Genomic DNA, 15441 nt, shown 5'->3' with positions numbered 1-15441 from the left:
TTGGCTGATACAACGTCCCATTTTTTCACAGAAAAAAGTAAGATATTATTTTTGTTAAATTTGGAGTTTAAAGAGATTGCATGAAGTAGATTTTGAGTACACTCTCCATATTTTTCAACAACATATATTAATCCCAGTCAAATCGTTGACAACGTTGAAAACAACGACGATTCAGCTGCTCTTGAACACAGACTGTGCATATAGGTAAGCGAGTTGTTTTGACCAAGCATATACATAAGACATGATATTGCATGTTATCTACGCCGATGTCTTTTTGGAGATCAAGAAATGGTATTTGTTATTGTTTCAGCCTGGACCGACAGCATGCTCTGCAACATCAATATAAAATACAAAATCAGTTCAATAGTCATGTTTGGCTAGCAATATGAAACAACTGAAATAAAGGGCTAATATTATTTTCGTCAATGTAGTGAAAGTATGCGCCAAGGTTTGCCATTAAACCCTAGCTGATATAATTTGTAGAGAAGGCCGTTAACCCGGACACTATTAAACGCCTTCGCGTTGTCCAAAAACGCCGCATAAACGTTGGTGCCAAGTTCAAGATTGTGACGAACGGCTTCCCTAACAATAAATGTCGCTGTTACAGTAATCCAACCACAATTTGGGCGGAAGCCCTGTTGAAGTCAATGTGAAAAATGTATTTTTCCATATATCTTTGATATTCTCCTGTATATAACGTTTTCAAACAATGTTTGGAGGACGGGAGTCAGTGTAATGTCCCTGTAATTATCCATGTCTAGTTTGTCCTTTTTCCACCTTTGAAGAGGGTTATGACGATTCCGTGCTTGAAAGACGACGGGTAACTTTCAGATTAGACTATCTAGTTATATGAATTTGTGATCCACTGTAATAGTACCATTCCACCGTGACGTAGGTGCTCTACGACAATATAGTCAAGGCTACCGGCTTTGCCATTTTTCATTCCTTTCAGTGCTGTATAAACTTTCCTGGTAATAATGGGTTCCTGACATACTGTATTGTCATTTCACATAACAAATTAAATGGCACTATGTGTTACAGTATTTAGAAATATTTGGTAGACGATCCTTTTAAAACCCCGTGGATTCTATGTATATCTTTCTTTTCTCATTTTGTCGGATTTTATAGTCATTTAAAGCCTATTATCGGTATCTTATGAAAGTTTTATTTCTTAGATGAAATAAATGTCGCTTTATATAGGAATATCATACTAAACAACTGATTAAATAATCTAATTTCATACTTAAATTAAAAGAACCAAATTATGTTGTGAAAAATCTAACATAAATTATGATGAAACATTTTCTACCTTTTTCTATTGATTGTTGTATTAGTTTTGTGTTGGCATATCAAACACAGTACATAACTAGTATGACAAGACCGTTATCTATGAGGCATCGAAGTCATCAAGAATAGACTTCCGTGTCACCATTATAATCTAAACAAGGATTACTCAAATGGAAAACCTCTGAGTGATAAAACTTGAATGTAACTGTATTGTTGTGTTTAAATTATTATTTCAAGCTTTTTACACAATGCAAACATGGGTTGTATGTTTATTCTACTTCTCGTAGTACTAAATGGCTGAAATAGTTTTACTAACTATATAGTTTTATCTACTACTACCATATGACCATGGTTCTGCAAAACAGTACCGAACGAGTCTACTATGCTTTTAGCTAATACTGAACGAATAAAATACATTGCTTCATTTTTGTCATATTTTCGATGGCTACCATAGTAAATAGAGTTTAAACATACACCTATATTCCCCAAGAAAAAAGCTCTTTTATAAAAAATTAACCAGCATATACTTTCTAAATATTTCTGTATGTACCAGTGATTCAAGTTGTGGAGTAAGTCCCAACTGAAACTAGAATGCCGATAGAAGGGAGACAACCTGTATATCTGTATCGCAGCAACCCACTCGATCCATCGTTCCCAGTTCATATCCAGGAGAGAATTACGTATGAGTGAAATAGCAATTGAAACTTTTGTTTCGAAAAAATAAATTCATGATGAAATGATCAATATAGTGTCCAAATACATTCATTTATTCTGCAACTGTCGCACATACTAACGGATAACTACTGCCGAATAAGCTTTGTGCTCGGCAAAGCCTCGTCATATCGGCTGTCCTATGTCTCCAACTAAAATAAACCTTGGATTGTAAGATGATAATTATGTATTATCTGTGTCTAGAAGCCATAGTTTCTGATATTTCTTATTTTTATTCGTGGCCTGAAGTGAACAGACATAAAGGTACCTTAATGAGAAATAAACATGAATGCATGGTAATTATGAATAAATAGATCAACATCTAAACGTCTTACCTGCACCAGATATCTCACCATCAAGACCACATACAAATTGTATCATCTTTGCACATGAAAATTTTAGTGTCTTTTTTCCCCTGGATAAAATCCTTTTTATGAATGACCACAGCAGAGGAACTTCGTCTACAATGGCTCTGTTATTCAACGTTGTGAAATGTTATTTTGATTCCATTACTAAAGCATGGTTCCCCGTCTAGCTAAATGAGAAAAACGTAGCTGATGAAATGGTTTGAATCAGCTAGAACATTTTTGATGAAAACAAAATCATTTATATCAGGTCTATATATCTATATATGTTGGAGTTGCCATGTAGTAATGGTAGGATCCATATATTCAATTCTTGGGTATCATTTTTATTCTTCATGCAAAGTAACTCCCTCTTTAAATTTTTGTATACAAACTTTACAATGAACTGTACAATTGATTTCTAATTATTGACGTATTTTGCATATATTTTGAAAATCACAAAAAGGTTATAGGGATCAACCAACTAAATAAAAAAAGACCTTCGAAATGGCCCCTGTGTATACAAGGTTGAGCCCAGGATAGGATTTTAACCCGGCCGCTGATTGGCTGGCTAATTATGGATTTCAAAAGTAAAAATGTTTTCTGACAGGTAATTATTCCTAGATAACCATGATATCAATTTGGAAATTCGTATTGAGATTTAGGTTCAAAATATCAATTTTGATAATGAATAGGTAAAAACATTAGAATTTCCAGATATTTTAGTGCAAAATGCGCCTGATTTCATTAAAGCTACCCTGGTTGGAGTTTGAGCAGAAGGACCCAAACTTTTTTTTCTATCTAGTGTTATATGAGAACCTAGACTTTAATTATAGAACACAATACCTAACTAATATTTCTTTGTTTTAATAATACAGTACAAAACTTTAACAAAGTTTAACACTGTGGTCTATGTAAAATCATTTATTTGGTTGCTCTCTATATTTAAACTGAACTGTGATTAAACTGAAACCACACCAGAGAAGATCCTAAAGCATCATGATATGTTTGATATTATAAAAAGCAGTAAAAAAGGATAAAAATACCAATTACGTTGAGAACAAGCATTCAAATAAGTATCACCATTCATAAAAATAAACTAAACTCGATAGATTGTAATAAGATTAGCTTTGTCTCCCTACAGTTTTTAAGTGCTTATTACTTTTTATATGCTTATTTCTGTTGCTTCTGCTGTTGCTTCTTGTGATATTTCTTTGCTCATTTGCTTATTTAACATTATTATTTCAGCTAGTGCTTCTAATCCTAATGGCATCATTCCACTCTTTCAATCTACACTATATAGTCTATATTCGGTCAATCTTTTCCCTTTCCTGTGTTAGCATATATGTGAATTACTGGTAAAACAGTTACATATATGTTGTAGTAACAAAGTGCATAATACCAGTGTTCATTCTTAATTAGTACATCTTATACTTAATCGAGAATGGAAGACAAGGTGCTAACCGATAGGGTCGGATGCAGGGGTTTCCCCGGCCAATCAGTATGGAGAGCCCTACGCCTATTAGGGGTAACAGGAGCAGACCGGAGGAACCTGATAGCAGCAGTTAGCAGGCAGGCAGAAGTTGCTTCCAGTTGGAGGAAGAGGGAGGAGAAGTGGATTGGTCACCAGCAACAGTGCTAGCCACAAGGTGACGAATGGCAGAAGGACATCGCTGACTGTGGCGATGAATAGGCAGAAATAAGACAACTACCCGCAATAATATCAAGCGGATGCGATAACCGACCGATCCCTGGTTGGGCCTGATCAACCCAGCCGGCGCACCTCTGGAGGACGTCGTGGAAAGCGCCGAAACGTCTAAGGAAGGAGGATCCACCTGATGAGGGGACCCGCCAGCATTGGAGTCATCTGATGTATTTAAGGTATGGTATTTTAGTACATCTTATACTTAATCCCCGTGATATATAGTCTTCTTGTCATACAACTTTATATAATTTGCTCCTAAATGTCGTTAATGTTATGTACTATACACTTGTCTGTCGCAATAATAGATCTGAGGTGTTACTTGTACCTGATAAGCTACTTTAAATAAATATTTTGTATTGTATTCAAATTTCCACCAGGAAATAATTTTTATTTTATTTTTTATTTTGGATATGGTATTTGGGATAGATATATATGCAATAACCTGTTACCAAATGAATATAATATCGCCCGCTAGAGTGACAAGATTATTTAGATTATTTCAATTTTTATTAAATAAATTAACTGTTGGCCGGTGAGCGATACGAGTATCTATCTATTGCAAAATTGCATTCATTGTACCTTTTGCTAATAGTTTATCGCTTATATATTGACATTCACATGGATATGATTTGCAATCAAATTTAATAAAATCGATTGAAATTAGCGCACATCAGTAAATGACATCGGTGAGTGTATCAATATTATATTAGATCAGCCACAAATACTTTCTCCTGTCAGTACTAAAAACGAGGCCATCAAATCGTTAAAATTTTAAGTGAGCTTTCCTCTTATTTTGCAAAATTGTTTGTTTTTATTCTGCAAATATCACATTATTACTTTCTTTTGAATTGTGGTGGTTTTGGCTACAAGCATTTAACGCAAGCTGTTATTTGTAATTTATGTAATGATTAAAGATTAGACACGTATGAAATTGATGGCGGAAAGCGTTCAGTTCGGTGTCTTTCTGTATTAAAGGTTATGTTTCCAGCTACCAGATAGATGTCGATTTGGAAGAAAATTTGTATCTTGTCGATAAATGACATAATTTTCGAAATATTTTAGTTTCAAGATTAGGGCAATTTAATAGCGGTTGATTTTTGCTCTAGTGGTTGTAATAATTGCTATTTTAGTAACGATAATTGAGAAACGCTTTGTCGAAGTCACCAAGAAAATGGCTAATACAATGTTATCATTTGGCAAGACAAAAGCAGACATTAAATGAAATGATAATTACACAACAGTCATTTTGATCAGACAAACATGTTAAGTGTATTGTTACAGATAGAAGATAAAATGGGGATGGAACGCAACTCTGTGTATCTTCCAGCTGAAATGACGTTAGCCCGGGATATAATCTTAGTGTCATTTTATTACCAACAGAAACAATAGTCTCGCTCAAACATAATCAGGTATCGCGTGGTATGTTATTTAGCCCCATTGGTACAGCAAAGATTTACGAAAAAGTGTAATATTTATAAAATATATAATATATTTAAGAAAATATAATAAATATTTTTTTAAGATTACACAAGCGGAAAACATAGCATTCAAATGTGAGGAAAATCCATGATAGGAAGAGAATAATAAGGAAGGAGTAAAATAGGTTTATTTTTAAAATACAAGGAGGTAATGCAGATTGGGGATTAGGGGAACAAGACTCTTAATTGATGAGGGATAAGCGACCAAAATTGTCCAAAGAATTTCCTATTTTCAGTGTACAGTATATGCTTATATATGTTTATATATTTAACAGTAATAAAAAAATAAACGGATGAGAAATTAGATAACTTACCTAAAGGGATATTGTGGAAGCACTGTCCATTATTAGAATGTACTATCAATGATGGCGTTTGCCCCACTAGTAACATCCTGTGTAGAATCGATCGACATTTTAAAGGTAATATTTTTGTGTTGAATGGATATATCATCAAATTTGAGCTTTGAACGATAGTATTAATTTACTTTGGTAGATAGATTTGTATAGCAATTGTTAGCTTACTTACATGATAAGCTGAACAGGAATAACACAGCAAGCACTTTGAAACTTGCCATATCTGAAGAAAAAAAATTCTTTTCACAATTGTTCAATAACAACATGATAATTGAATTATCTAAATATGTATTTGGTAACTGACTATATAGCGTTTGGGTTCTTTTTGTTGTCCCCCAAATCCCTATTTTTTAATCAAATATTTAGCAAATGGGTTATTAAATTTCAAATCTTAAATATATCGTTGATAAAATTGTAACGATTTTCAGTTGTCATTAAAATGATGGTTGCAATGGAAGCCATCTAAAACATGCTTTAACCCAAATCAGTTTTAATGACACATGTTCAATAAACACATCGGGAATTCATAAAAAAAATCAAATTAAAAGGTTCTTGTAAACACGAATATCCATATTGACCAATAACTATTACACTATTGACAATTCTTGCATTTTGTTACCACCAAAACTTTAAATGAAGTCTTCGACAACAGCTATTTGTTCCACTTGACAGCTGATAAAGAAATGACATAAATCGGTTGCTTATCAGTTAACATCTGTAGTGTTTCAGAATAACAGGAAGTCTGATTCAATCCATACAAATGTAACATGTTGTCAGTACACTTAACATTAAAACAAAAAACAGACCTATTTTGGTTCCATTAAATTTTCCAGTTCCAATATAGATCCAGAGCAGTGTTATACATCCGGATCGTAATGTATTCTAATGTACTCCTATAGTGAATATTTGTCTGTTGCAAAATTCATTCATGAATATATTTAAACATGTTTAACAAAATAGACAAATTTCACATTATTTCAACATTTGAAATAAAACTAATAGTGTGTTCAACGCAATCTAACCACCAAAAACTTATATTAACACATAAACATAAGCTGTATACAAACCACACACAAGATATTTCAGTATTCATTACAAAAGTAGACAGTACTTCCAAAGTCAAACTGATTTATCAGAGTTGTTTCCCCTTGTTTCACCCAGTAGAGTAGTCAACAGTAATTCTACATGATACATCAGAATAGATTCTGAGGTGCTTTGAACTAGCCCGAGATGATTATTTATGTACTGTGAAATCATTATTTCTCGAGGTTGTTTCATTTTCGTAATTTTCATTTTTATTTCATCACGAAATGTTATTTTTTTATAAATGTATATACATAAATTACTGGTAAATTAATGTCAATAAGTCTTTCCTGCATTGGCTAAGCCTACTCGGTAACATACACGATATATACAAACATACAATAAGGATAGCCGTTGATCACACACTCGCGCTCCCTAGTTCACGTTATTATAAGTGTATACTTCAAAAACCTATTTATGTGATATCGTTCAGGGCTTCAAACAGCTCGTTATTGTAGGTTGCCGTATCGTGTTTGTTGGTTATCAATTTAACCATTTGCTACCAAAGAAATAATAAATACCATGCACGGTACCCTCTAACGAAATTCTAAAATCATGAAAATCACAAAAAATATAGCCCAACGAAAACAAATGATTGAACAGTGGGTAAAACAGTGTCAGAAACGTAATTAGCACAACCGTAACGTGCATAACGTGGTAAACGAAAAATTATCATATATTGTACATAAGATCGATACCATTATAGATAACAAAGAGGATATGCGTGAAAGTTTAATGATGTAGGAGTCGGGGTTTATGGATTGTTGTTTTCCATGGGGAAATACAGTCGTATCGTGCTGGGTCTTTTTGTATAATATATTCAATAAACTTTGTATATAAATGGCTTTTCAATTGCAATACCTCGAGTACAATTGACAGCTTGAGACATTTTCATGAATGTCCTCCCGAAGTTGACTTGATGGTTAACGAGTCGCTATTTCATAGCATTACAAATTTCAATATCGGGAGTATTTAACACTTTTACTGATCATTTCACTATCTGTAGATCATTTAGATCATTGTTTTATACCGTGTTTGATAAATTCAATTCTGCCTTTGTACAAATGTATATCTATGATGGTGTTATTAATTTATGAATTATGAATAACTCCCGAGCGGGGAGGGGGGGTTAATAAATTTCGAATGACGAGAAATCATGCAATAACTGGCTTACTGCATACTTCTTAACCTCAAACAAAAAGTCAGGTTGATTGAAAAATGCCCATTCTTCATCCGTATACTTGTGACCCTTCCATTGTTCTCTGTTTGATTAACCTGTAGCAATTATGCTTGTGAGTACTTTTTGGTACTAGGGGTTATTTACTCGATGTTAATACATCAGTTTGTCATTATCCATCGTAAGGAGCACAACGATTTTATCATGTGAGATAAAAACTTTGATTAGACAAAATTTTGCATCAAAATATTTTCAGGGGAAATTATTATCGAGCTCTATTCAACGATTGGAAGAAAACGAAGTACTAAATAAAAAAAATATTGTTGGAAACATTAAATGTAAATAAATTGTATTAAAAACCAATTCCACCTGTAAAATTCTAAAGTGTCATTTGTTGGGTAAAGGTTCCTGATGAGTTAAAACTTTTCTCACAATACTTTGAAGTTGATATTCAGCTATTATCAATATACTAATTGAAACATTAATTAATTGAAGCTTTTTATGTTTATTTAAATAAATGTGATTTCCTTATTGCATTATCTTTTTAGAATTCTTGTCAACAATGGTTAATTGGTCTATTGATTGACCTTATCATAAGAACAAGGTTAGTAATAATTATCTCTCCTCTCTTACGGTATTTGTTACCATAGTTGATTGCACTCATGTCCAGCCCGTTTCATGGTCATGAAATAATCCTGATTGGCCACGAAAGGGGGGTTTCAACCCCTTTTATAAAATAGTAATTATGAAAGGTGATTATGTGTGGACTCAACTGTGGTAGCAATATATTTATTGCCTGCACTTTTCCTTTGTGAGAGATATGAAGTATGCAGTAAAATGGGAAACGAATGTTAAGCAGACAAAGTAAAAAAAATACTCACAATTTTACCCCACTTATCATTTTTTTATCTAACAGTACCTTTAATTCTAGTGAGTAATTCTCCGTATTAAAGGTCTGGACTTCTATGTTAATTCATCTTTCTGTCAGTACTCATTGCAGTGAACAAGTTTTTTTCCATCAATATAATAGAGCTGATAATACTGGCTTCTGGAACTATGAAACAGTTGGATTATCAAACTTTCAGGTTTAAACATGTGAAATTGTACCATACAGAGTATTTGAATGGAAGAAGTACTTAAATCATAAAAAGGTCAATGATATTTACTAAACAATGAAAAATATCAATCCGGAAACTTATTTTTGCTTCTAGTACCAGAATGATTTACGTCAATATACTGAAAAACTATTAATAAAGTATTATGAAACTTCTCTTGGCTTTGGCTTTATTTATCAGAATAGTAGATCTTTATGTTTATACTTTTTTTCTTCTGAATATTTACTATCAAATCAAGATAATTGAATGATTCTCTCCCCTTTCTTACAGTAGTTTTATAATACAGCGGGTTTATTGGATATATTTATTACACGCTGATTTCGAAAACTTGAATCAATTGAATAACGCAACTAAATCCAATGTAGAGGGTCAGTTGTATGGGGAAGCTATTCAATAAATGAGTTTTAACAAAATATGAATTTGGTTTCGGAAATGGGATATCGACTCTTTAAGTTTTAAAACTTTCGATATTTAGCGACTTTCGTAAAGTTCGTATTTGCAAAGTTATAAAACAATCAAATTAAAATATCGATTTTAACTCGCACACGTTTAAAATAGCTCGGAAGTTTCCGAACTGATCCGATCTATTCAGATCTGTACGGGTATTGTCGATATTGACCACGTGATACGGGTATCGCCAATGTCGGTCACGTTTTCCAATATTACCCGGAATTTTAAAACATGACGTTGACTGTGGCGGTTCTTTCAAAACGTGTGATATTTCATGCGACATTTACTGCTATGTCAATAGTATTTTGGTGCTTTCATGGATCTGAACCATCATTATATATTTAAGCATCCATATTCACATATTCTATGTTTTATGAGAGTTTGTGATGGTGAAAATTACAAGCAATTCAACTTTAAATAGATAAAGAACTTGAATTTGAAATTTGTCTGGGAATCGTATTAGATATTTGGAATACCTCCCATGTTAATTAGTACCCCGAACAACTCGTCGTGTGAATTCCGTTCAAATATTTTCACCATAAAATGAAATAAATTCCTGTCATTTTCAGAAGAAAAAAATCACCTAATTTCACCTTGTGTATCTGACTAGGTCTAATTCGGATCACATTGCCATCTGTCTAAACGTGTTATAATTAAAAGCTTGAGCTTTAAACTTGTAGGATAATCGTTAATGTATCCAAACACATATAGCAATAGTATATACTATAGCAGGTCTAAAAACGAGAAAAAAAATCGCATTTTAGCGGTTTTACAATTTTCGCGATCTGACGTATAAGGTATACATATGATTCACATGAATGTTTCGCGGATCAATTTTTTCCGATCATAGCAATATCCCGCGCAATCGCGAAAATGTCATTCACGCGAAAGTAAGCGGTCATACTATTCTATGATGGATAACACCTTACACATGAGTTCAAAAAGTTAGCCTCTTATTGTTATGCAATTGTCAGTATAAATATCAATTATGTAAGTAAACTAGTTGCTCACAAGGGACTCATGAATTATAAAGATACCAATCATCGTAATATCATATGTGTTGCTATGGGATTGCTGATTAAATACTGATAGACACATTACCGTTATTAAAAATGAGGAAACAAGCAATTCATTATTCATACTAACAGATGCCTGTAGATTGGAAAAGTTGTGTCGGGCTGTGGGTGTAATAACATTCAAAGGAATACCTATTGACATTCGACATATACTATGATAAGTGCAAATTCAGCGTCGAAGTTCATTTGTCAAAAGAATGTTCAAAGATTTCTACAGTTTTCCTTCAGCAATTCGTCCAGAATGAATTTATTCTAGCCATCATAAACCTAATTTACATCCATGCAAGCATAGAGACAGACAGAGAGGATGCATTAGTTGAGGTTCTTGGGATTTGGGATACTATATAGCAAACATGGATATGCGAATACCTTTTCTTCTGTCGATATTACAGCTCTTAACTGGTACGTATACAACTATAAAAACAACAAAAACACATCAACAACAACAGCACACCATCAACAATTACACGTCGACATTAATTCCGTTTATAAATAAATCATGCTGGCCATTATACATGTAGTATTTAGAAATATAGTTCGATCAAAAAATACACCATAGTACATATTTCCATAGAATTTACATCCTCAGGTTTGCGATTAATAACTACCAACCCATCACTGTAGCATCGCTATCAAATGAGTTCAGCAAATGTGGGTGTTTGTTGGTTGTTTTTTTTTTTTTTTTTTTTTTTTTGGTTTTTCGTTTTGTTTGTTTGTTTTTTTTTTTTTCTTTTTGTTAATCTATGCATGTTAAAAAAATAATGATGCAAGATTTTTTTATGATATTAGGTTTTCAGGAATGCTGAATTTTGTGGGCCTCTTGTATACATACTTTTGATATTCCTGTTTATATTTGTAGATATACATACTTCTTGGTGGAAGCCTCATTTACCACGTGTAAACACGGATTTCCAATCATGTCTGGCTGTATCAACAGGACGCAATTCATCAGAGTGTACGTTAAAGTGTGTTGCCACTCCGAATTGTATGTTTACTTCATTCAACGACGTAACGAGAGAATGTAGGCTGTACTCCATCCTTCAGGGTCCTGTCCCTACGAATAACACAACGATGTGGAAAGGTGAGCATATTTATCTTCATATACCTTGAATGATTTTCTTAACCATAGTAACGACATCGACAATATATTTCCAAGTACACTATATCGATAATGAAGAAAATAATAGGTTTTATTTCAAACTCCGTATGGTTAGGAAAAAATGTGCAAAACGTAATAATACGACATTACATCATTCCTTGAAACACAAATAACGTTTTATATAGATATTAAAAAAATGAAATAACGTATATGGTTTATTCATTTATTTCTTGGACAACTTGTCCTGACTTATTTACTGATTTCTATATTTTATCGTAATGAGAGATCAAAGATTCTATTTTAAAAGTGTTTTATTACTATGATAAGAAGACGAATGAAGGTCGCTAGAACAATAAGATATTATAGTACATTGTTCCGCTATGATACTAAGTGTTCATCTCTTTTGTACATACATACGCAGCGATATCATTTGAGTACGGTTATGATATTTTTAAAGTACTTGACAATGAAAAATTTATATATATATATATATATAACAATGTGCAAAGTGCAGTGTTCTCTTAATGTGAAAGCTTCCTTATTTCAGTTTCTACCCGAATTAAAATCAACAAAACTACTGCAAACGATCTGTTTTTATTCGCCCTTAACTTTGACCAGATTATAGCATTGGTTAAGAAAATTTCATAAACCTACATCCCGCAGACACAATATGCATCATCGCAATTCATTTAATATGTTTGAAAAACACCTCAATACATTGTTCCATGACACCGACCAAAGCAAATATCAATCCTTAATACTCTGTATAAAGAGGTCAGTGTGTACCGGACAATTTTATTATATCAGATAATGACATTCTTCATTTTATTAATAGCTTTTGAATGTAAATCATTCCGAGCATTGCAAAACAACAATAAACATCTCCCATACCAGTCCCTCTAGCTATTGCACCTGACTTGACTTGACAATATCATAACACCAACAAGCCTCAGATCCTTTGTAGTTATAGATCAGTGACAAAACAAAGCCGATTGGGTCCAGATTACGATGTTCTAAAAGTCGCAGTGGTAATCTAAAAGTCGCAGTGGTAATCTAAAAGTCGCAGTGGTAATTTGACCTTCGCCTCAAAATCATGAAACTAGAATGCATCCTAGATAGTGGTGCGTTCAGATAAGAAAAAAATGTATTAATTTCAGTTACCAGTGGTAGAATAAATTACCATTGGCACCATGGGATGACTCTGTTCTTTGAACTGATTTTGATTACCAATGATGGTATATTTGTCAATGGTACCAACGGTAAACCTATCGTACAATTGAGAATAAATAAAATGCCAACATACAATTGCTAAGAACAGAGGTTGATTCTACGGATGCATTTTAACTTTGTAATTTCCACATATATTCATATCCAGAGGAAAATTTGTCATGAGGACAATTACACTTGGAGGGCACCATCTTGAAATTACGTCATTACCGATCTTACCTAATTATAAGCTGACTGCTCTAGACCATCTGCAAATATGGTTGCCGGTGGTAGATTTTGTTGGTTGACATGGGCACCATTGTTATACCATTCGTAACAGTATATTTTTACCAATGATAAGTCTAAGGTACTAGTAAATTTGCAGTCAACCCTTCATTAGCGACCATATGTGTATAAAGACCACCTATTTGGTTTGAATGGATTACCGTCCTACATGTATAAATAGCCATGCTATTGGAACCCGCAACCCAAAGGTGGTGGGCTTGTGGTGGTAATTTGGGACATCCTAATCACTTGGCTATTGCGGACGGACGGACGTACAGACGGAAACTAAAACTTTAATCCTTTTTGTTTCACCATAAGGGGATCAAATATGTTGCAGTTTCCGGTTGTCTAATGCCTGATTAGACAACAGTTAAAGTTTTCCCGGGTTCTTGGTATCGACAATAAACTGTTCTCCCGAGGCCGTTTGCCGAGGGGAACGATTTTCTAGGTCGGTAGCGACACCAAGGACCGGCATGAATCAGCCGTTATCTGATCGTGATGTTAAGTGTTGTAGAAAATTAACACAGAAATAGTCCGTTAATGAAGTGTAACTGCCATTGTCATTGTGCAACGAATTGTCGTATGCAACAACCCCTCCGTTGACTATAGGTTTCGTTTCTTCATTCATATATGTATTTTTCATCGCTAATTTTCTCACAGATCAATAATGATAATTAAGCAGACGAAATTAAAAAGCTGCTGTTTTCTTCATGTATGTGGGTAGCGTACGCGATAAATCACGAGGCAATATAAGTAACAGCTAAACTGTATGTCTGTCTTATAGAAAGTATTAAAAATTGTGTCTATACAGAAATTCAAATAAGTTTAACTATAGTATAACGCCGGATACGTATAAGTTTGAATACACTTTCTCCCACCATTCACTGACTCCTCACCGGTTTTAGCCGAGGAAGATTTCTCTGTCAACCTCTAGAGTATGACAGATTGCGCGCGCTAACCTTTTGAACCTGAAGACAATTACGTGATGTCATGACTTAATGCGGTGTGACCAGGGAGTGCATTGTTGATGACGTCATCAATATTGATGTGCAGATGGCACGGTGAAAATGCTTCAACAAACGCACCACCCTCGGGGGAATTCCTGAATGTCTAAGCCTCGGGTTGGACTTTCATGAATTACCCGTCGGGTTGTGTTTTTGTTGTCACACCCTCTAGGTAGGGAAATATTCTGTTACGCACTGACATGTCATATATGTGTCACAGCATATGTAATTATAAACTACTGTGTTTCTATCGGGAGAAACCTTGACCTAGTGACTTGTCTATATCAAATGCTAGGAAAAGGACGATGTTCTAAGCCCGTCCGTCTTTTGCGTTTACGGAGTTGGTTTTATTAGTTATAAAGAACCATAGTAATTATGGAAGACAAAAAGTGTGATTATTTCAAGTAAATATTCCTGTCGTTATGTAGCTTTTAAATTCAGACATATCTTACAAATCTGTCATCAAGACTCCTCTGAAAACAACATAAAACCACCAAAAATAACAAGGTCCGTAACAATATCATAAACGAATAGTTATTTTTTATTTATTTTCATACTAAATCCTACTTTCTGATTGGCAAATTCTTTTTCTTCATATAATCCGAGAATGGCGCGAAACTCCGACGTTATCATGACGTCACAATAGAGACGTCGACGTTGCGTATTGATTCCAAAAAAAAATCCATTGGAAAAGCATTGGAATCGTATGTTTAAGCGTATTTTATATTATCAAGTAGTCTGAAAAAATAATTATATGTATTGATGTAACTATTTTTTAACTTTATCGGTTTATGAAATAAACTTTGATTGCAAACTTTTGTTAAATCCGCTACACGGATTCACACAGTGTGCAAACAAAATTTCTTTTATACCCAGATGAACTTAAAAAATAGTAACATCAATGCTTAAGAACTTAAAAAATTATGGTCAGTTCTGACCAATATTATAAAGGAAAACTGAGCCGCACGATATTATGTTTCGCTGTATTCCAACAATATAACGGTAAGGTGTAAATGTATGAATCGCTGACTCAAAAAAAGTTATCATTATACAGAGATAGGCCTCCAG

At 33.7% G+C, this 15441-nt stretch overlaps 1 protein-coding gene across 1 annotated transcript in view; it reads left to right on the top strand.

Annotated features, from left to right (window-relative positions):
• The first annotated feature begins 10878 nt into the window (after positions 1-10878).
• The window catches only part of LOC138317460 (lactose-binding lectin l-2-like), a 7170-nt gene continuing 2607 nt past the window's right edge, over positions 10879-15441 (top strand). The window contains exon 1 of the mRNA XM_069259139.1: positions 10879-11860. Coding sequence (XP_069115240.1) covers positions 11767-11860 — 94 coding nt within the window. The 5' untranslated portion in view covers positions 10879-11766. The remainder of the gene's footprint in view (positions 11861-15441) is intronic.

The sequence above is a fragment of the Argopecten irradians genome, chromosome 3, assembly GCF_041381155.1.
Source record: "Argopecten irradians isolate NY chromosome 3, Ai_NY, whole genome shotgun sequence".
NCBI lineage: Eukaryota > Metazoa > Mollusca > Bivalvia > Pectinida > Pectinidae > Argopecten > Argopecten irradians.
The sequence above is the reverse complement of the archived record's forward strand: the minus strand, read 5'-3'. Positions and strand labels throughout refer to the sequence as shown.